This window comes from Medicago truncatula, chromosome 4 (genome assembly GCF_003473485.1).
Source record: "Medicago truncatula cultivar Jemalong A17 chromosome 4, MtrunA17r5.0-ANR, whole genome shotgun sequence".
NCBI classification, from domain to species: domain Eukaryota; kingdom Viridiplantae; phylum Streptophyta; class Magnoliopsida; order Fabales; family Fabaceae; genus Medicago; species Medicago truncatula.
The window spans coordinates 28,837,162-28,860,533 of record NC_053045.1 but is presented as its reverse complement, the minus strand read 5'-3'; the positions used below and the strand labels follow the sequence as shown (position 1 = coordinate 28,860,533).

General features: G+C 30.5%; 2 protein-coding genes across 2 annotated transcripts; one reads left to right on the top strand and one right to left on the bottom strand.

Moving 5' to 3' along the window:
- Nucleotides 1-1,832: 1,832 nt before the first annotated feature.
- On the bottom strand, nt 1,833-2,210 carry LOC25492359 (cyclin-dependent protein kinase inhibitor SMR2). The gene has a single exon (XM_013600457.2). It carries the CDS (start codon nt 2,208-2,210, stop codon nt 1,833-1,835), a length of 378 nt encoding a protein of 125 aa, XP_013455911.2.
- An 18,166-nt stretch (nt 2,211-20,376) lies between these two features.
- On the top strand, nt 20,377-21,339 carry LOC112420853 (protein HAIKU1). Its single transcript, XM_024780597.1, has one exon. The coding sequence runs from the start codon at nt 20,377-20,379 to the stop codon at nt 21,337-21,339; it is 963 nt and encodes a 320-aa protein (XP_024636365.1).
- The last annotated feature ends 2,033 nt before the right edge of the window (nt 21,340-23,372 follow it).

Below are 23,372 nucleotides of genomic sequence, written 5' to 3'. Positions count from 1 at the left end.
AAGTACATTTAGTGGTAGCTACAGAAACATTTGATAGGTTAAAAGACACATCCGAGTTCATGAATTTTCTCTTCTACACACTTATATGATTCTCATCACTAAACTATTTGACAAAAAAAGGAATTTTGAGCAATGATAAATTCTGTTTCGTAGTTTTCACTTCTCATGTGTGTAAGAATCTTTGTAGCACTACATTTAAAATCCAAAAAAGAAAAAAATAACAAGAAGATTTTGAACTGCAGTTATTTTTTTGTTAACTCAAGTCGTGCTACTCGTGGTATATGGTCCCTACTCTCCAGGAAGAGCACAAATGAGCCATGGTTTGAATGTGACATGACCCCTTTACATTTGCATATATAAAGTTAATAAATAGTGGAACATGATTTCTATGTTTCCTTCTATCTCCACGTTGTTTACTTGTTTTGTTCCTTTTTTTGCTTTCAAAGTTTTGTTTTTGTAGCCAAACAAATAAACCATATTCTAATCATCATTGTACCACCAGTCTCTTATAACTATCTTTTATTCCTTTCTGTTCATACAAATACAAATTAAGCTACACTCTATTAGATCACCTATTTTGAATATTTGGAATCACTTTGTTTGGAACGTCGAAATCTCTGAGCTATTATATTATGGTTTGTAAAATCACGATGGATTAATAATAATTCTGTCAAACTCACCACGAATCTAAACATGTGAGATACTCGTACCGCCACATTACTTTAAAGTACATTATTCTGTTTTTACTCGAACAAAAATGAGTCCCACAATCTATCTAATAAATCTTCAAATATGTCTCACAATTTATCTCATATATTTATACTTTAAGTTGATGAACCGTGACGAATTGTTGTTTGGGGAAAAATTTGTTTTCCAATGTGACAAACTCCATCTTAGAAGAGTTGAAAAAGTTGGTTCTTAGACTTATGACCCCGGATGAATTTTCAATCGGAGATGCTCTTATTTGCATGTTAACATCTCCTCCTAGAGCAATTCTAGCATTTTGAAGCAGTAATTCATAAACACACTTTTTTTTTATGGTCCATATTGAGTAAACAAAAGTGTTCAATTGGGTACTTAAACTACGAGACTCTTTCACCTAAAAGACTATCTCTATGTGCTTAAGTCTTAACATTGTTTTTGTGGCACTATAATCATATAACCACAAGATTAATTGTTTTGTGGCACTATAATTTAGTTTCAGTAACTTCTATTGAATTTCCAGTTTTCTTTGTGGTCTACTTGATGTTCTAAACTTTTCTTTCGCTCTTGTAACTTGTAAGTAACTTTTTCAAAAAAACACAACATAAACATCCAAAATGTATCTTTTGGAGTAATTTATAACTAAAGGAACAATTGAGATGTTTTAGGATGATATCCAACTTGAGATTGCTAAATTCATTTTTGTAGGGTCTTTTGTTAAATATATATTCTTAATAACAATTTTCTTATAATATTTGAACAAAGCATACATTAAGTAGTGCATGGAATAGACTTGTATATATCAACATATATATTGTTTTTGGACTTAGGCAATTAGATGAGACATATTCTATGCATCAAAGTGAATGGAAATAAATATGAATTAAATAATGAAGATGGATAATTCTTAAAATACAAACCATCAAAAGAAAAAGAAGAAAAAAATAGATAGATAATATAAAGAATTGAATTGCAATTTTAATGACATCCAACTTCTTATTCTTTTCACAAGACTTGTAAAAAACAAAAATCCTTATTCTATTCCCATTCTTTCTCCTAATGGAAATTATCTTAAAAGGGTACAAAATTCATAGAAATTAAACTACCAACCAGCAACTAATCATTAAATTTCATATAGTTCTACGTCTCTTATTGATTACCTTAGTAACCTCAAACATGGATTGAAAGAAAGAGTCTACCTCCTCAGCCTTTACATCATACTTCAATTGAGTTGCTGATGATCTTTTCATCATACATGAATTTGGTGAAATTGATGATTTCCTTTTTTTCTTTGGAGCTGGTGGACACTTTTCAACAATAGGAATCTTGTTACTTGATGAAGTTGGTGTTTTACATTCTTCTAATTCCTCAAAAATTACCTCTTCAACTTGAATTGGCTTTGGAATATTTGCTTCTTCTTCTTCTTCTTGTTCTCTTTTTTCTTGTTTAATGATTGATTCTTCCATATGACGAGGAATTTGTGTCTCTTCTGACCTTGTTGTAGACATGTAGCTAGTTACACAAATAACAAATATATATGACAAAGAAAGGGACCTCCTGATAAGGATATTGTCTTCACACATTCGAGGCCTTAGTAGTCACAATATTGAAGTAGGTTATTTGTATTTTCAGAAATTATGTGAGATGTACTTTATTTTGATGTGAAGAAGCTCTATATATAGAGATAAATTGTAATACACAAACATTCTATATTAGATCATTAAATAATAAACAAATCTTAAATATATTCTAAACAAAAATATAAATTATAAATTCTAATATAATCTTAAACAAATATAAATCTAAATATATAATATTTTAAGTATATTTAGATATATTGTTCTCAACATATTATACGATTCAAATTTAAGTTCAGTATTTTAATTAAATTATTAAAAGAACAATGTTATTTGAATATTTAAAAATCAATAGCTATTTGACAATTGTATAAAAATACACAATTTATAACTATTGACTATAAGAAAAAGAAACAACAAGCTAAAAAATAATATATATATATATATATATATATATATATATATATATATATATATATATATAATATAACTTTTGGGTTATATCTTTTTACGACGGGTGACCACTAATGTTCTCATTGGGTCAATTCAAGATCACATGAGTGTGGAAGTTAAATTCTAAAGAAGGGAAAATGTATATTTATTTTTTAGTCATATTAACGTGTGTTTTTAAGTACAAGTTAAAGAACTAAAAAGAAAATATTTATATTAAAAATCTAATTTTTTAAATTTTTAAGATATTAATAAAGGATTATTAAAATTAAAATTTATATTTAATTTTTTAACATGTTTCATAAGACACAAATTAAAATCTTCTTTTATTTTTGTAGAAATATAATGTACAATCATTCAACCAATATGCTAGTTAGATCTTTGAAAAAGTGTACTTGAGAAAATTGGCAGCTTTTGATATTAAATACCCTTTTGCCTTTCTAGTTAATAGACTTTCTATGTACTTTATGCTTCAATCTTGAAACTTGAAAGAGTGTCAGTGTTGTGCTGTTATAGTTGCCCAACGACAGTTCCATGTCATGAGAAGAACAAACAAGCCTAAGTTGGCAAGAAAGGCACTCTTCCAATTCTATTTTCAGTCAGTACGCCTTGGATTTTTACTGGTAGCTGGCGTCTTATATGCTTCAGTTTCTAACTTTGAATTTCCAAAATTTCTATGATGATTAATATAGAGACCTCTCAAGTTGTTCAACCTTCTAAATTTAATCTATAAAACAAGAGTCTTGTTAGTCAGTGTTTTAAGGTAATGGTTAATGAATCTATAAATAAAAAATTTGTCTTAGAAATATAAGATATTATTTTTGATCAAATAATTATTACATAACTTTTTCATAAAAACTTACTTGTTTTGGATGCTTAACCAATGTCTTTGGAGCACTATTTAGCATTCTCCATAAAACAAAGATCAGGTTGTAACCCTAATAGATTTTATGCGATTATTATCTGATAAAACTGATCGAGACTTTTTTTTATGTTTTGAAATTTTCAAAAACTAAATTTAGTTCTATTTTGAATTTTTAAAAACTAAAACTATTTTCAATTTTGAGTTTTGGAATTTTCATAAATCAAAATAAGTTTCAAACAAACATAAAAATAAATATTACAAATAAATAATTTTTGTTTTAGTTGTTGACAGATAGTTGTCGGAAAGGTGATCGATGGTGATCAGAATGATAGTCGATAGATAATGGTCAGATTGACGATCAAAGGTGGATGAAGTAGTGGCTGAAGGGGTGGTTGTCGGTCGTTGGAGCGGTGGTTGGTGGTGGTTGAATTCGTGACGAGATGGATAGAGTGGTGATAATTGATTTTGAATTTCAAAAAGTATGAAAAATTAAATCTAATTAAAAATAGAAAAATGTTAAAGAATTCCCCTAAAACATTTGACCACCACAAACATGCAATCAAGATAAAAAAAATATATATATTCAGCATTTGGGACAGTTTAATCCGCCACAAAAATCTCATACTTCAAAAGAAATTACGATGGTTTCATTATGAATTGATTCACTAATTCAGAAAAGCCTAGAAATGCATTTTTCAGTGTGTTAATCGATTTTTTCCCTTACTCACAAGTAAAATTCAAAAAGTAGTGTTTTTTCCAAAAACAACATGCATGGAGTGTGGGGTGCTATCAGGGACGGATCCAGAAATTCTAATAAGTAGGGTCGAGATCATCTATCATATATATATATATATGAGTCAGGATCCATTGACACCAGGTGTCAACGGATTCGTTGACACCAAATCTCAACCGTTCACTACTCTTAATCCAAAGGTCATAATTTATTCAATATAAACATAATGTGGATATTCAACATTCAATATTTTCCTTTCCTAAAAATCCTCTTGTTTCCTAAAAGAGACCCATCTTCTTCTCAATAAGATGTCCTGCACTATGTTATCATATAAAAGAATTATTTCATGGTTAATTTTTTTTATGTTTATCCTTCACTTGAATCAAACATTAGCTAGCATGTAATTTTTTTTTCAAACATAAACCTTTTGAATATGAACTTAACACATCGTGTGCCACAATTCAACATCCAATCTATTTTAATGGTATTTTTTAAAAAAACTAAAAATTCATGAGGTTAATGAGATTAACATCTCTAACAATGTCAAATGATAGAAACATGGTGTTAAACGGAAGAAGAAGAAGAAAAAAAAAAAAGTGGTTGGAAACAAGATGTTTTAGAGAAGAATGTGAATGAGATTGATGAGAGAGATTATAATAAATAGACTTAAAAGTAAGATATGAAATAATGAATGTCTATATTATGATTTTATTGAATAAATTATGGCCTTTAGATTAAGAGTAGTGAACGCTTAAGATTTGGTGTCAACGGATCCTGACTCTATATATATATATATATATATATATATATATATATATATATATATATATATATATATATATATATATATATATATATATAAATTGATATCGTGGTAAAAAAAAGGATAGAGTACAGAAGAAAATCGTAACATTTAAAGATTGAACTCACCTTAATATCAAAGAATTATAACTACTTTTTGCGTCTTTTCGTAGTTTGAAAGTATTGTATTTTTTTTTCATTTTCAACACTGTATATCATCTTTTGTTACTGTGAGCTTAGATCATTTTATAGACACATTGCATTATATATGCATAAACTAAGTTCGGATCTCCAATTCCCCACTTATTAACCTTAGTATGTGAATTTCTTACCACTGAATTATTTAATAATAAAAAATAAAATAAAAAACTCTTTCTATATATGTTACCGGGATAATCATAAGTTCATTTCACACAAAGGTGTACATTTTATACGTTGTTGTGTCATGCATAAAACATACTAAGATTTCCAAACCAAACACATTTCGATTTTTCTTTCCTTTTTTTGTTTATAAAACTGCATTATTTTAATGCTAAATTGTTAATTGCATTTGAAATTTGTGTAAAAAAAAACATAGCCTTCTCATCATAATCACTCCATCCACTATTTTTTTGTTCTTTAGCAAATACTTCATCCACTTTTTCATAACCTTTCCATTTGTAGACCTAGTATTTTAATAATATTTATGTAACAGTTTGTCTTTAATGGATTGAATGAGTTTGTGTGGGGGCAACTTATAATTTAAAGAGGGGTCAACTTGTAAAATTATTAGATTTGTTGGTTAAAAAAATACTAAAGAAGTGGGGTCATCTGCCCCCAATTACATGCAAGTGTATCCGTTGCCCGCGTGGCCTCAGCCTTAGGTGCAGACCTTTCTTTTTTCCTTCGTCTTTTGAGTGTTAACAAAGATGAGTGAATTGATTCACATATGGCATAGTGGGTTTTTCAGGGATTAATGTTCTCTAATCTTGTTGTTGGTTGTAATGTCCTGATATTTATTATTAGTTTATTAATATTATGTGTGATATTAGTATTATTTAGAATTTTTTTTTGTTTTATTATTATGTGGTTGAATTGAAGAGTTGATTAATTATTAGAAAATAATAGATTGTGAGAAATTAAGGAAATAGAAGTGTATGATAGGAAGTTTAAGTGAGTAATTGAGTAGTATTTTAATTGTGGAGAATAAACATGATACAAACCAAACCCATTAAGTGATGTGAGAAAATCAAACCCAAATAAGAGGATATAAATAGATTGTAGTCTTATGAGAATTAGGGTTAGAAAACATAAGGAGTCATTGAGAGAAGAGGCGGAAAGGGGTCTAAGGTGGTGAAGATTAAGAACTCTAGGAGGCTAGAATATAAGATTGGAGAGAGACCCATTCATTGGAGAGATTTGCTTTGTTGATTGTTGAGGTAAGGGGAGAGTTTCTATTCACATATAGGTTATACGAAGAAATGAGTAGTAAAAGGATTTATGTAATTCCTCTTATTTTCATGTTCTTATGATAAATTGATATTGAATTTATGCTCTAGTTTGATGTGTGATTTTGGGTTTGTGATTATTTGTGAATCCATGATGTTGATATACTAAATCCATGATTTAATTGTGTTGATGTTGTGTTTTTGAGTTTTATGATAAAGTGAATAGAAAACATGAAATTTGATGCATAAATTGATGTTTGGATGTGTTGTAAGTGCTTAATTGAAGTGTATTAACCTTGAAAAATAAAATTATATCACTCTGGATTCAATGGGGACCAAAAGAAGGGATTTTTCGGGTGATTTTGGTGCATTATCGAAGGCCAAACATGACATTTAGTAAGAGTCGCAGCGCCTGCACCTCAACTGGAGCGTCCAACGCCCTGTTACAGAAAGTTGACGCCCCAAGATGTCACTTCCTGGCGCCAGGCGCCCATCCTTAGGACATCTTTTGCTGTTTTGGCATGTTGGGTGCTTAGGGAGGATTCTGGGTATTCGTTTGATGTTGTTTTGCTTATGTTTTGATGATTAATCGATGAGTAATTAGTGTTTGCAATGAATTGATTATATGGAGTCACTTTGAAGTAAAATGGGGTTGGTTATGAAACTTGAAAATGAACTTGATTTTACTAGATTGAATTAGTGCAGCAAAATGAATAATTTTGGAAATGTTTTTGATTGATAATGGTGTTTGAACTAGTGTGATGTTGGACATATGGTTAACATATATGAATGATGAGTATGTATGAGCATGTAAACTTTATACATGTGAATGTTGAAAATTGGATGATGAATTGAATTGGCTAATTAGTAAATGATGGATTGTGATGGTTATTTGATGATGTATATCTATTGATGTGATAATTGAAGGTGATTATATAATGAAGCTATAATATAATTATGAGATTAATTGAAGATGTTATATAATGAATTGATTATATAATGATGTGATTAAATGAAGATGTGTTATATAATAAAGTGATTTTCTAACGATGTATTGATATGATGATATGATATGAATATGTATGATATGACGATGGGTTATTTAATGATGTGTAACTTTCAAGTGAAGCTATGCATTGTTTTTTTTTTTTTTAAGAAGTTAAATTAACCCCCTCAAATTGGCACCTGAGAGAATCGAACTTGAGACCTTGAGAAGGAACACACATCCAGATTTCAAGCCAATATCCCTAGGCCAACGCAAGTGGGTTAAGTTATGCATTGTTGATGTCATATATGGTGTCCAAGCATTCATAGTTAGTCCGATTTGACGATAGGAGACAAAAAAATCAGTAACATACCTCTTATGTCAATTTTGTATGACATTGTGGGATTAAATGCAAGTACATTTGAATGTAAAATTTGACGATGTGTTATGCGAAGATGTGAATATTTGAATATGTACATCCAAAAAACTGGTACCACATGCATATAGAGTCGAGTTAGGTACATCGCATACATAACTGCAACTACATTCTAATGTAAAATTTAACTATGTGTTATGTGAAGATGTGAATATTTGAATATGTGATATCCAATGGTGTGTTGTTAATATAGTAATGTGTGAATGATGTACACTTTGCTAAATGTCAGCTTGATGTTTGTATTTGCTTAAGATGTTGATTGAGACTTATTAACTTTATGATCTGAATATATATAGTCAACTAACTATTTAGTTGATGTTTGTATTTGCTTATGAACCGAAGGAGAAATTAGTTTAAAGTTAAGGGGTTTTTTTTTTTTTTTTTTATGTATATTGATGTTTTCATGTGTCATTGATGTTTTGATGTTATAATTTTGTATATTGGTATTTTAATACCATAATATATTATTAACATTCAACACTTTTCATTTGTGAATTTTATGTCAGCTTAAGTAACATTTGATAAACTTGGTAAAGTAGTTGTGTCGTAGTAAATTTGTTTAATTTTAGTTATAAGTTGACGTTGTTTAGTTTTGAAATTAAAAGTCTCACAAATTTGTTTAACGTTGGTTTAATGTTGTTTAACTTTGCTTTGTACTATGCAAGGCGTACCAAATCCTAACTCCCGATCCAAAATCATAGTTTATCATCCGGGAGGTTTGGTTCTTAACTTATGAAACATAGTGATCGGGAGTTAGGATCAGTTAGAGGCATTTTTGAGATTTCGAGAAGCCTGTGAGTAATTGAAGGGGCCTATAGAGCAATTTTCATTATGTTAATATTGTCTGGGCCTCCAATCTATACAATGCCCAAGAAGTCCACTTGAAATTCAAGATGGAGGTGTGAATAGCAAAAATTTGTGCAATTGCTATTTCTTAAATTGACGATGAATTACGTAGGTGCGTCTGGTTAGGATTCCTGTTTAATTTAACCATGGGATTTAGATATAATTAGTGCATTTGGAGGATGTTGCCCTTGACAACAATCCTATGAAAGTCTTCAAAAAACAACCCTATGACACTTTTTTCCCTTGATGTTGCTGCTCTAATCTTTGACTTTATGATGAAATTTTATGACTTTAGGTTCTACAATCATCTATGAGGAGTTAGGAATAGGATCCTCTCCATTTTGAGTTAGCAATGTGACATCCAATTTTATACATATGTTATTGACTGGGAAATCCATATTACCCCTTCAAAAAAAAAGAAAAATTGTGTCGATAGACTTTGGCAAGAAGTATTTGTTCATTTTCTTTTCAAGTAAAGTGTTTTTTCTTTTCATATGAAGCACTTATTAATAGGCTATTCTTGAGAGTTTTTTTTTTTTTAACAAGCTATTCTTGAGAGTTTGAAGAGTGTTAAAATATAAACATCTATCATATAAGAGCATAAGTCATAAAGCTTAAAGCTATTAAATCATATGCTTGAATAGATATGTTGAGTTGAGAATATACTTATTTTTTGTGAAGAAAATATTTAGAAATTACATTTTTTTTTAACTAATTGTCGGATTAGGTTTTTCTAATTCGTCCAGATTTTAATTCAAGACACTCAACTTTTTATCCATTAGCTCAAACTAATTGAGCTATCCAACCTCGCGAACAGAAAAAACAACATTTATCTCACTTCAAAGAGACTAATTGGAAACTTAAACCGGCAAGATTTTGACTACAGGTCATGCCATGCTCAACTAGACCAACCATTTGAAATTATTGAGAGCATATTTAAGTTTTCAATATTTGTTTTTACCATAAAATTAATATTTAGGATGGGTTAGAATCGAAAAGAATGCACCAGTGGAGGTTGGATCTAACAAACAAGATATATACCCATTGAAGGAGTTAGTTTAGTTTCTTAAAAAAAAAATATATATAAATCCCATTGAGAGGTAGTCACGGTTGTTGTTCGACACAACTGAAATAGACTTTACTTATAGACGAGGGAATCTATGAAAATAGGAGCAAAATAATTGAAGAGAAAGCATTGGTAAGCTCTAATTTAAGTTGTGTCCATAAGCTACATAGAGGAAAATTCATTAAAATAAGCTAAAAACAATATATTCGATAACCATGAATGTAGCTTTTTTGAGAGGAAGTTATGGTAGGACTCTTAACATTATTACAAGGGCTATGTTAACAATTAAGAGAAAGACTTACTACCATAAACTATGAAGGTAACTTTCTTTAGGACTTTATTAAAATGAGAGAAATACAATACAAATTAGGTGTGTTTTAAGTTTATTGTTATAAGTGGTGAGAGTTTTATTTTTTAGGAATAAGTGGTGAGAGTTGAGTATTAAAAGTTTAACATTGTAATTTCAAAAGGCTAGATTTCAAATCTCATGAAATATAATTGTAAAATAATTACTAATGTTGATTTAATAAATACCTTTTTTTTTTTTTGAGAGGTGATTTAATAAATACTAGTGTCCCTTTATTTATTAAATACTACCTCCGTCCTTAATTATAAAACCCTTTTAAGAATTTTTTTTGTCCCTTTTTATAAGATCTCTTTTCTATTTTCAACTACATTAATTATTTCTTTACATACATGCCCCTATTTATTATACATATTTTTCTTCAATCAGCAATAAATAGAATGTTGAAAACATAAGCCAACCCTCTTTCTTAAAGGATAAAATTGTAAAAACAATAGTAATTACAAACATATTTAATACAAATATCCACTATCTTAATTCCCGTTATTTTTTCAAAAATGACTTATAATTAGGGACGGAGGTAGTAATAATTATCTTCCTCAATTTTTTAAAGTGTATCTAAATTTTACGAGTGTTATCAGGGCGGTTCAACGCATGTTGAGGTATAAAGTAAATAATAGTACTTCAGTGAAATCATTTTTTTTTAAGAAACAAAACTAACCTACTGAAATTGGTTGTGGGAATCAAACTTGAGATTTTGAGAAAAACACGTTTTAAAGTCTCAAGCCAACACCGTCATACCAACCCAAGTAAGTTACTTATTTTAATTTTAATTAAATTTTTCATATGTTTTACACACAAAATCATATATTAAACTAATTTAATCAATTTCATTTGATATTTGTTTCTATTGATAATAAAATCAATCGATTCTAATCATAGATAATATTTTACTGATTTGAGTAAAATATGAGGTAAATTTTTCTTGAAAACTAAGTATCCTGCTTAAAGACTGATTAATCTGATTAAATAATGTTGATCAATGTTATTAAATTATTTTAATTTTAATTTTATTTTCTTTTGATATGGGAGTACCCAGATATTTTTTATTTGGGGCTATATCACCATAAAAAAATTAATCTAGAATATAATTGTCTTATACTAGCGATGATGTGTGTGTTTTTTTTAGTATCATCCAAACAGTCCCTAAGAATATCGTTTCATATGCTTCGTAATCTTCAAGAAGAGATGGTGAAATTTTGGAGTTTTCATAAATTTATATATAAATTTTTGGACAGTTTTGATACTCAAAGTTACTATATTCTTAAGCGGGAAAATGACCAAATGAAAAGACATTTTCCTTCTTTTGTATCATTGTTTGTGACGTTAACGAGACAAACGAACCCAACTTGATGCACCCAAATTATTTATTGTCCACTTTCAATTTTCAACACGTTCCAATCAATTTTTTTAGCAATGGTTTTAACATTTCCATTTACAGTAATTTATGTTATGATTGTAAAAATAAATAATTATTGATAAATTTAGGTAGGCTACTTTTACACCTTGGTTGTAATGATTAAATATTCCATTTACCAAAAGTGGCTATTTTAACTAATTAATTAACTTGCTCCAAGAAAAAAAAACTAATTAATTAACTTGTCAAATGCATCATGTGTTTTCCTCTACAAAATCTTGGTTATTCCTTATGAGTTGTATTATTTGAACAACCATTTGATTGATAATTTTTTGGGACAACCATAATTTTATAAAAAAAAGAGGTATTGACACAAAAATTAAAGCAATAAAGAGAGGAAGTAAAAGGATAACATAAGTATAAGAGAAATAGTTGTCACAAAAGTTGTTAAAAAATAATTGTACAAATATCATTTCTCTTTCATCATTGGCCGTCAAGAGAAATGTAGAGTAGCAGCAACTAAGGAAAATTGTGAAAAATTATTCATAAAGAAAATAATTTACAACACCTAATAACTTTTTGTATTTAGTCTCCTTCAAAAAAAAAACTTTTTTGTATTTCGTCTGATGTTTTACCTGTTTGACCTGACTCCATTTAGGTTGGACTAACTTGATTTTTAGCTTCCAAACCTACTGCACTAGTTTATTTTCTTCTAGAATTATGCTCTTCTTTCAACACGTTTTGCTTATTTTCAACCAAAATTTTAAACTCGTGCTAGTGTTAATCCTGCGTGACTTAACTTACACTGCGTGAGTTAGGTCACGCTGCGTGAGTTAACTCACGGAGCGTGATGTTTTAAAGGCAGACAAAACCTCATTTCCTCATGTTCCATCTAAAATCTCCAAAATCTCTCTCAAATCACCCAAATCCAAAATTCCTTCAATAACAAGTAAGTTTTCATAATCAAACACCATTAACCTTTTTATATTTATATGTTAGATTTTTCCTCTTAAATTAGATTTTTTTAGTTTTAGGGATTTTGTTTTAATTTTAATTTTTTTTCAAGAAATGATACAAAGTTACATGTAAATGACTTATATTGCTTAATTGTTTAGATGTTTGCATGTTTATGTTGTAGTTATGAGTTTTAGGGTTTATGTATAATTTGCACTCCAAGTGTTTGATGAAATGTTTGAATGAGTTTTTCATTGATTGTTTAATTTTTTTATTGTGTAGATTTGAAACAATGGTCGATTTGTTCAATATTTGCACACGCTTCAACGATGAAAATCCTCAAATGTTCAAGGTTTGATACATTAATGTCACGTTAAAAGGTCTCAAGAATCAACTAGATGAAATCAGACTCGACCCCGGAGACACAAGGAGGGTAGAATACATTTGGTACAAACATCCAACGTTAGACGAGGGGTGAATAACGTTCAGTCGGCTAGAGTTAACGAACGACGGCGACGTGGGGAGCATGTTCTCGATTTTTTGGCAGCATAACATGTTCGCGTGGATCGATATGTTTGTCACGTTGCTGATATCGCCTGAAGATATTCTCAACAATTTGATTCCACCAGAAGATTATGATTAGGTAGTATCATTATAATCTAGTGTCTTTATTTTGTTGGAATTTAAGTTTAATTCTTGTTAGTTTGCTGAAAATGTTGGTATTGAAGTGTTTTATACTGAATGTAGTGATTTGAAAGCCTCTTTGAAAAGTCAAAAGATTAAGAAAACACAACATGTATTCTGCAGAATCAACTATTAGTGTCACGGAAGGGAATCCACCTCTAAGAGGTTCTTTTGAGCTTGACCATGCTCCTCTTTCAATTGAAATTTGTCAGTTGGCAGGACAGTAAGATTAAGTTCAAAACAACCTTTTGGAATGCATTCCTTTATGTGATGACGGGAATGCACCTCTAAGAGGTTTCTTTGAATTGAATTTTGCTCCTCTGTCAATTGAGACTTGTTAGTTGGCAGGGTAGTAAGATTCAATTCAAAGCAACCTCTTGGAATGCATTCCTTTATGTGATGACTCATCTTATATGAGGGAATTCGATGTGATAACTTATAGAGTTGATTTTGTAGAATACATGTGTTGTGTTCTCTTCATTCTTTTGACTTTTCAATGGGCGATGCAAATCACTACGCTGAGTATAAGACAATTCAATGCCAACGTTTTTGGCAAACTTTCAAGAATTTAATTTAAATCCAACATCATGATGATACCACATATATTTAGGGAGAATGTACTGTAGATGAAATTAAAACTAAATAAAATTGTGTATTTTTTAATTGATTTTGTGTAATTGTGTCACTTTATTCGAATTTATTTATTCAATACTCAATTTTTATTCGAAGGTGAGTTTAATTAATCTTTATTCGAATTTATTTATTCAATACACAGCTTTTATTCTAATTGACTTTATTCGAATTTATTTATTCAATACGCAATTTTTATTCGAATTCATGATGGGTTTAATTAGTCTTTATTCAAATTTATTTATTTAATACACAACTTTTATTCGAATTCACGCCGAATTTAATTAGTATTTGAAGACATTATATTCTTTAGATGCCAGAATCATAAAATAAATGAAAATATAAACAAAAATAAAGGAACAAAAATATAGCATATAACATCTCATTTTATTGATATAATTGATACATTTACAATAAGGTATGCTTCTTGTCTAGGGAAGGGGGATTGGGGTAATACTAAATCTGCTTCAGAAGAATATGGAGATGAAGGGGTTGTTATCACGATTTTGGGGTATCAAGTCATTAATTAGGCTTGAACCTTTAAATCTTTGATATTCTCTATTTTTTCTTGGGAAGGGTAAAATTGAGAAAACCCTTAGAAACTCTAAGTTCGGGGGTCATTTTCGTTACAGGAAGGTGTTAGGCACCCGTAACGACTATAGTATTCTATAGGAACCGCTTTCCTAGCTTTATGTCTACGCTTTATTTTTATGCTTATTTATTGAAAAGAGTTTAAGAATGGAGGGAGGAAATGTTTGAGATTTTATTTTATTCGACTTGGAGAGGTTTTGACCTCTTGCCTACATACCCTTTTAAGGGATCAAAATTCCATGTAGTTCTCTTCCAAAAGTATTTTTGGTGTGTTTCAATTGATTTTAGTTTTTGAAAATGGTTTTGAAGATGAGAAAGAGGCCGTAAAGGCATGAGAGGAAAAGATAGTGAATTGTTGGTTCAATTATTAACAAAAAAATGTCTAAGTAGAAATTAAGATTCATTTGAATTTGATTAAGAAAATAAAGGAAAATACAATGGAGTTTTGACTCCAAGGTTTATTAGGAAAGATTTGAGTTATGGAGTTATTTCCGGGAAAATGAGATTTTTTCTAAGTATTGCGTTTCCTAAACATACATCTAAGCGGTAAACATACAACGTGTGTGCGTGTCGGTGCTTGTGTCGGTGTACATCATTATAGAGAGTCCATTGTCCTTTACACTTTGCCCTAGTTTACATGCTATGGTCTTGCAAGAAATTAAAAGGAAATTAAACTACCTAGAATTATTACATGTCCACTTAACATAAAAAAATAAATAGGAATGAAATGATGAAATGCTATAAAATGGATGAGACATAGAAAAAAATGGTTAGTAAAATAAGGCATGAAAATATGGCGAAGAGAGCAAACAAAGGAATATATGGTAAACGGTAAAAAATGACGACAATAACCACAATACAAAGAGGAAAGTAATACTTGCAAGGCAAGAAATTAACAAATCATGTTGAAAACAGCAAAACACACACACAAACAGCGGCATTTATCATGAAATTGCACATTGAACGTTCATATCATAGATCAAGATATCACGAACGGAAAAAACGAGAAATTGCATGAAATTCAACTAAAGAAAAGAAAATAATCAAGAAAGCAATACATATATTTTTATCAACTTTATAACATGTAAAAAAAAATCACAAAAAAGTCAAAAATGTATCAAGAAACACATAGAAATTTTTTAGGAATTTTTACGAGAGAATTAGAACGAACAGTGGTTCAAATAGCAAGAAAGCATGGTGTGAATAGCAAGAAAATAGCAAAAACGCAGCAAAACCAAAAGGAAAAAAGCCCAAGCCCAAGCCTAAGAGGTCCGGACGCACAGGAACCAAAGGATTGATCCAAGGGATCAAACCCTAGATCAAACGGCCAGGAATGAAGGGAATTGGACCGGTCCTGGACCGGTCCGGTTCACTGGCCTATAAAAGAAAGGGAGCGCCGGTTTTTTCATTTGCTTATGTTCTTTCTCTCTCTAACTTCTCACTTCTCTCATCTCTCTCTAACTTCCTCCGCCGGATTCATGGATGAATGGCCGGGGAAGATGAAGATCTGGTCGGAACCTTCATAGGTCCGCCGAAATCTTCATCTTCTCCGGTGAGATCTCCAGTTTCCGGCGACCTCTAATCTCACCAGAAAACCATGAATCCTACATCAATCTACTCGTTTCTTCACCCTAAACATGAATCTAATGCCAGAAATCACATGCAAGGCTTGAATCTTTGTAGATCTACATTTTTGTTACGGTTTTGAAAATATTTTTAGGTTTTCAAATTCTTTGAAAGAAACCGTTTGAAACCTTGAGGATCTACATGGATTCGTCCTTATTGATGCTTTTTAAGAAAGAACGGTGGAGTTATATGTTTACCTGTGATTTAATCGGAGATTTCGAACAAGATTTTTTAGAAATCTTCGATTTGATTCTATTTGTTGATTTTTGACTTGAAACCGAAAATAAATCGGTGTTTCTGGGTGGTTTGATTCCTTCTTCTTCTTCACCGGTTCATATTCTTCATCTTCTTTCTTTCTTCTTCTTCTTCAAAAAAAACTCTGTGATCGTGCTTGAGTTTGTCACCACTTGGTGATGAATTCGCACTTGAATTGCAGAGAAAAACGATTCAATGATGAAGATTCACCATGAATCACTGAGAATCAACGAGAATTTGATGAATTTGTTTATGAATTTTGGTTCTTGATGGTTTCTAAATTTTGATCTAACTGAATGGAGAGAGAAAAGTGGAGTTCTGTTTGTGATGTGGCGTGAATTCCATGGGTCTCTGTGACACTGTGCACTATTTATAAGCTGCCAAGTGTGCCTTTGGACCAGTGAAATGGTGACACCTGGACTGGTATGGCTCGGCCTTGGACTTGTTGTGACCTAAGGGCCTTTCTGCAAAAAATTAAAATTGAGGACTAAACTGCAATTAATAATAATGGACTAAAATGCAATTTTAAAAAGTTTTGGACTAAAGTGCAATTCTGAAAACTTGTTTGAGGGACCAGAATGCAATTAAAAATAAAATTGAATTAAAATTGGTAAGTTGGAAAAAAAAGTAAAGTGAAACCTAAAATAAAATCAACAAAAGGACTAAAACGAACCAATTACAAAAATGAGGTATTTTAAAATACCTCTCTGTCGAAATTTTGATGGGAAAAGACCAAAATGCCCCTAGGGACTAAACTGACTCAAACTGACTCAGATGCAATTTTTGAAATGATTTTTTTAACAAAGACTCAACAATGATTTGTAAAAGAAATTGAAAAGACTCAGAGACAAACACAGGGACTAAAATGGGTTCCACTGCAGGAAATGACCAAAATACCCTTCTTGTACGATTTTTGCAAATATTTGAATTAAAATGCAAGAAAAGCAATGCAATGATTCAGAGAGTTTTCAAATGACTTGCAATGTAAGAAAGACACTTTGGATGATCTTATGCAAGAAAAACACAGGCAAAATCATGATTTGCAAATGCTTTGAGGCAGAGACAGTAAAATATACAGATGAAAATAAAGTGAAGATTCAAAGTAAAACAATAGTAAATTGACAATTATCAGTGGTAGAAAAGAAATTTGAACGAGTATTTTTAGGTCCAAAATCAGGGTATAACAGGGGTAAAGCAAAAATTTCTATTATAAGAAACCCTCTTGGGGTGATACTAAATCTGCTTCTCTTTACCCCAAGAAGGTTGGTTTCTTAACAACCTTTTTTGGGTAAAAAGAAATCAGCCCTATTGGGGTAAATAAAAACCCTCTTGGGTAAGGTAAGTTTCTTGTCTAATGCGAAAAAGACCTTCGATGTCAACCTTCTTTGTAGTGTATTGCCATCTCCATTGACCGTTCATACAATCCCTGAAATTTTCAAAGAGACCTCTTTCTATTAAAGGCCAAGGATGGAAAAACATTGTTGTTGTAGAAGGAAAAGGAGGAGAGAATGTGAGAAATGGTGAAGGTTGGAAGGGTATTTATAGGGGGAATGACTTACATAGGTTTTAACTATAATAACTGAAGTCAAAAAACGTGTAAAAAGGTGTAAAAAAACGTGTAAAATTAATTAAGAATAACTGATCACCGTCCAAAAAACATGTTCTTTGTGTTAGACCACCAGCCGACATTGTGTGAGTTAACTCCCACCACCGGCCAAAGATGCGTGAGTTAAGTCACACAACCGTCCAAAGGTGCGTGAGTTAACTCACGCGGCAGGCAAAGGTGCGTGAGTTAACCCATGCAAGGGTATTATGGTCATTTCAGTTGGAAATGAGCGTTTTTGTTGAAAGAAGAGCACAATTCTTTCTTGTATAGTTCAATATTATATTCCTTGATATCGAAGTATACTTAGTAACAACATATAAGTCAATTATCTCATTGATTGATCTTAGTAGGGCCATGTATTTTACAACCATACTCTATCAAAGAGTCTATATATTACTCTTGTTACTAAGAAGGGGAAAATTTCATCTAGATCGGTCATGTACCTCGGCATGAATCTCGAAGTGCCTAGTTATCGATTGTATAATCATTTTATTACATATAACATTTGACGGCAATAAAGCACTCAACTCTTCATGTATGAACCATAATAGTTTTAGGTTGATGAGTTAATCTAGTATAAATATTACTCTAAATATTCATACATATATTTTACATTGTTGGTGTGTACAAATTAAATTCCTATTTGAAATCATGGTCATAGTAATATACATTTCCTATTTAACTTAGGATATAAATAAATAAAAAATTCCAATAAAAAAACAACAAAAGATATTTTTATTTCATTTGTATATTATACTAGAATTTTTTATCGCATTTACTACGGTTTTACTTTTAAATTATAGATGTGTTCTAGAAAATTTTGTGAGGAATGAAAAAATGACAAATGTTCATTAAAATACTAACTTTTTAAAAATAACTATATCACAAAAAAAAAAAAAATATAGGGATGGAATGATGATCTTTTTTAATTCAAGGTTTCGGATTTAGTCCCCCCATTATTTTGTTTTTCTTTTTTCCTAATAGAATTTGCGCACTTAACAAAAAAATATTAATTTAATTTTGGATTTCTCATTCATTCATAATATAATTAAGGAATTAAAAAAATGACAAATAATCATTACAAATGTAGTTTTTTTAATATCACCAAATATTTTTGGGTTAGATATGTTTTTGGTCCCTATAAATATATCAACTTTGTCCCGTGAGCATAGCTCAGTTGGTAGGAAAATGCATTATTATATGTAGGGGCCGGGGTTCGAACCCCGGACACCACACTTATTCACCTTATAAGGTGAATTCTAGCCACTAGGCTACCTGACAAAAAAGTAATAATAAAATATACCAACTTTTGTTTTAGTCCCTTTAAAATTTTCCTTCAACTTTTAGTCCCTATAAAATTTTTAATCACTACTTTTGGTCCCTATGTTTAAGTTATTTTTTTTTATTTTTTAATGAAATTGACCATAAATTTATGGAATATTGTAAAAAAACACTCACAGAAAAAAAATAGAATTCTTTAACAAAACAAGAATTAAATATGAGTTTTTTACCATCAAAAATATAAAAATTCATGTTTTGGTAAAAAATTCTAAATTTTTTTGGGAGCGATCCTTATAATATTATACATGTTTCTGAAAAATATTAGTTGAAAATTTATAGGAACTAAAAGTTGAAGGAAAATTTTAGAGGGACTAAAACGAAAAGTTGGTATATTTATAGGAACCAAAAACTTATTTAACCCTTTTTTTTGAATGATAATATCAAGTATGTTTAGGCATAAAATATCACTATATAATAATAATTGTATATTTTCCTTCAAAAAAAATAAACGCCGTATATTTTATTTTTGATTTTTATTTCTCGATACATGAACCATATACTACAAATATTAACAAATATTTGAAAATATTTAATAGAATGTATTAAATACTTTTCATTTATATATAATTTTGTTCATTAAACCGAATTAAACCTTTTGCTCCTCAAATCCATCAACAGAAAAACCATTTGCGTGTTAAAAAACTATTTGCTCCGGTCGTGGTCAAATAGTCACACACTAGACCTTTAAAGAAAGATTTTACCAAAAAATAAATAAAAACTCAATAGAAGGAAAATTTATATAATTTGGTCAAATCTTTGTTTTGGAAAATAAAATAAAAAAACAATCAAAACAATAATAAACATAAAAAATAAAAAAACATGTAACATATTAATCATTTTTTTAGGGGATGTAACATATTTATAATATAATATATTTTGACTAATTTATTAATATAATAATCATGTTCTCACTTTAAATAAAAAAATATTTGTGAATACATTAAATATTTGTTTTACTATAAAGTGAGATGGCGCTTTCTACTTCTTCACTTATCTCACTTTCTTGAGTTTTTTTTTTTATATTATATCCTTCAGATTCTTGTCAATAGTTTTTTGTGTCAAGTTTCAGTTGTTTTTTCAATGGAAAACTTTAAAAAGCATAATGAGAATTTGAGTGTAAACAACAGAGGGAAGAACATTGGAGAGAATTATTTTCAACACAAAATTGATTTTGACAACGAAATTATAACTACCAGTAGAAATCTATATCCTTATTCAAATTTTTATGAGGTTCATAGAGATGAATTCAAGAGTTTTATTCAACATATTACTGGGAATCAATCCAATTCACCAAAACCTCACACTAAGGTTACAAGGTTGCAGAAAAATCGACCTCCACCTTTGTCCATTGTGAGGCCACCAATTTCAGTTCAGGTTCCGGATCCATTACCTCCTTCAACTGCTCCATATAACACATTTCTAGGACATCATGTGCAGTCTTTTACTGGTCCTCCTCTAGTTAACAATTTACAAAATAATCTTGACGAGTCTTCAATTTCTGCTTTCATGAGAAACTTTCAAGAGTCAAATATGAGCTTTGATAATTCAGAAGGTAACCATTTTCAACCTTACCCTCATCAACCACAATTATTCAACAATATAAATGTTCAATATCAGCCAATAACCCAATCTCAAGAATATTATTATCCTATGAATGGTAGTGACCAACTAGTGACCGGTTCCTCCTCAACTCAAAAGGATGTGTCTAATCTTTCAGTTCCTTTTAATCTTACCAATCCAACTTTCCCTATGAACGACAATAACCATATTTTGAATGGTTTCCCTTCCTCGCAAACAAATGGCCTTCGATCAATAACTTCTGAATTTTTGTTACCTTCACTAGAAAGTAACATGGATTTTCTATCCCCTCAGTCACCTTATAGCCCTCAACTATCACCGAGCCTTTTCTCTTTGCTTTCATCACCTGAATACCCTTTCTATCCATATCTTCAAAATGGAAATTTATTCCCCGATCCTCCATCTCCACTTTCTTCAAGTATTTTTCCTTCTTTTACAAATTCTAATAGGCCAGATAATCAATAGACTTCTCATGCTTCATTGAGGGTGCTCCATTTTATTCAAATTTATCTTAATTCATAGTCTTATAGATTATATTTTTATGTAGGGATACTTTTTGTAATATAAACAAATATACAATCAAATTGCTTACCAAAATGCCTTTTTTAATATTATATTTCTTTACTATGTTTGGAATATAGTTGTAAGTATTATTCTTATCCATAATTTTAATTTCGATTTCTTCGATGGCTATTTAGGAAAATTTTATTTGTTCACATATGAACTGTGGAAAAGAAGAAAAAAAAAATTGTACTTTGAGTGAATTAACTAATCTTGATTTGAATTAACTAATCTTGATTTGGTTTATGTATTCTTAGTAAATTGAATGAATATATTAGGAATCAAAGAAAATCCTTCATTGCAATCGTCCACTTCCCTTCTCTCCGCAACATCTAAAACCCATTGATCAAGATGTAGCCTCTATCATTTGGTGGTGTTCGATCACTCAACAGCTGCACCCCACCCTAAACATGTTGGGATCATAACAATAAAGTTCGCCATCAACAAGACATAAGGTGCTTCGACCTCCCATGGTGGGTTCACCATGTCTTTGCTTAATCACGTTTTTTCACATTTGATATTATGTGTTACTAGTTTTAGCTTTCTTCTTTCCGGTTATTGCTGATTTGTATTCCATTTAGACATGTTTCCCCGATGTTTCCCCTCGCCCCTTCACGTTGATTGATGACATGTCTTGGGTGGTGGGTGTGTGTTCTTGACCCAGTTTAGCACATGTTCTAGTTGCTAGCACCATGACAAGGGACTCAGATTTCTTGGCCAGAAATGGCTTTTTATCTTCACACTTTCTATAAATCAAATTGTTCGATTGTGGATCTGTTATCGTGTTGGCGGTCTAACCCACTGTCATTCTGAAAGGTTTATGTTCGTATGGAATCGTATCTAGTTTTGTAATATTTTTCTCAGTCTTATGATTTAATTAAGATTCCAGATAGATTCAAGCAACTCACTAGCAAAGTAAACTCAATCCTGCAAGCCGTCTACCCATTCGTACAAATAGGCACAAATAGGCAGGCGGTCAACCAAACGATCACTCGAGGTTAGTTTATATTCCACAAATAAACATAATCAAATGAACATTAATCCAGATTCCAGATAGATTATCATATCGACATTATTTCTCAAGTATATCAATACAACATATAAAGTCCACAACTCCACATATGTCAACAATCATCAAATCACATAGTCCACATAATTCACCAAGTCATGTACACAAATACGACACATTTCACACATTTCAAGTGAATGTGATGTCCTAGACTCGACTCTACATGCATGTGGTATCATTGGATGTCGGAAGTAATGTTACCGATTGAACCCTCTACATATCTCTGCATATCTCCACATATAGGACTTATGAATACATGAATGTCAAGTATTGACTCAATAATGTATAACACCAATTTACTCTACATATTATCCACATATCCTACATTGCATTATCAAACAATACATCCACACATCAAGTGTTTATCAATTATGAGTTTAAAAATGTTATCAAGTTATTGAGAAACCTGATACATGATTCAATGTATCTCCATATCAATATGTTGTCTGAGAAAGGACGTGATCATTACCACTCGTTGTTCGAGTATATCAATCGAAGTATTCTATAATCATTGGGAATAGCAATTGAAGTAGCCATTCCCAATGTTTTTGGTGGATCATTAGCTTTGTGAGGGCTTTACCTCTTTGCAGCTAAAGCTGGTGATTGCGATTAAGTATGGTGTTGGATTATTTGTGAGCTATTAATCTAAGAATGAATTGCATAAGTAAAAAGAGAAAGGATAAATTTGAGAAAATATACTGCTTTGATTTATATTATGTGTTGAATGAAATGTACAAGTGTAATAGTTATAGATAAAACTAGTCCTACTGACAAATACAATGTGCCTGCAAAATACATCCTCGTTTGGCTATTCTCGTTGGCAATTGTACTTCTTCATGTTGTTGGGACAATGTGGCCACCCACATTT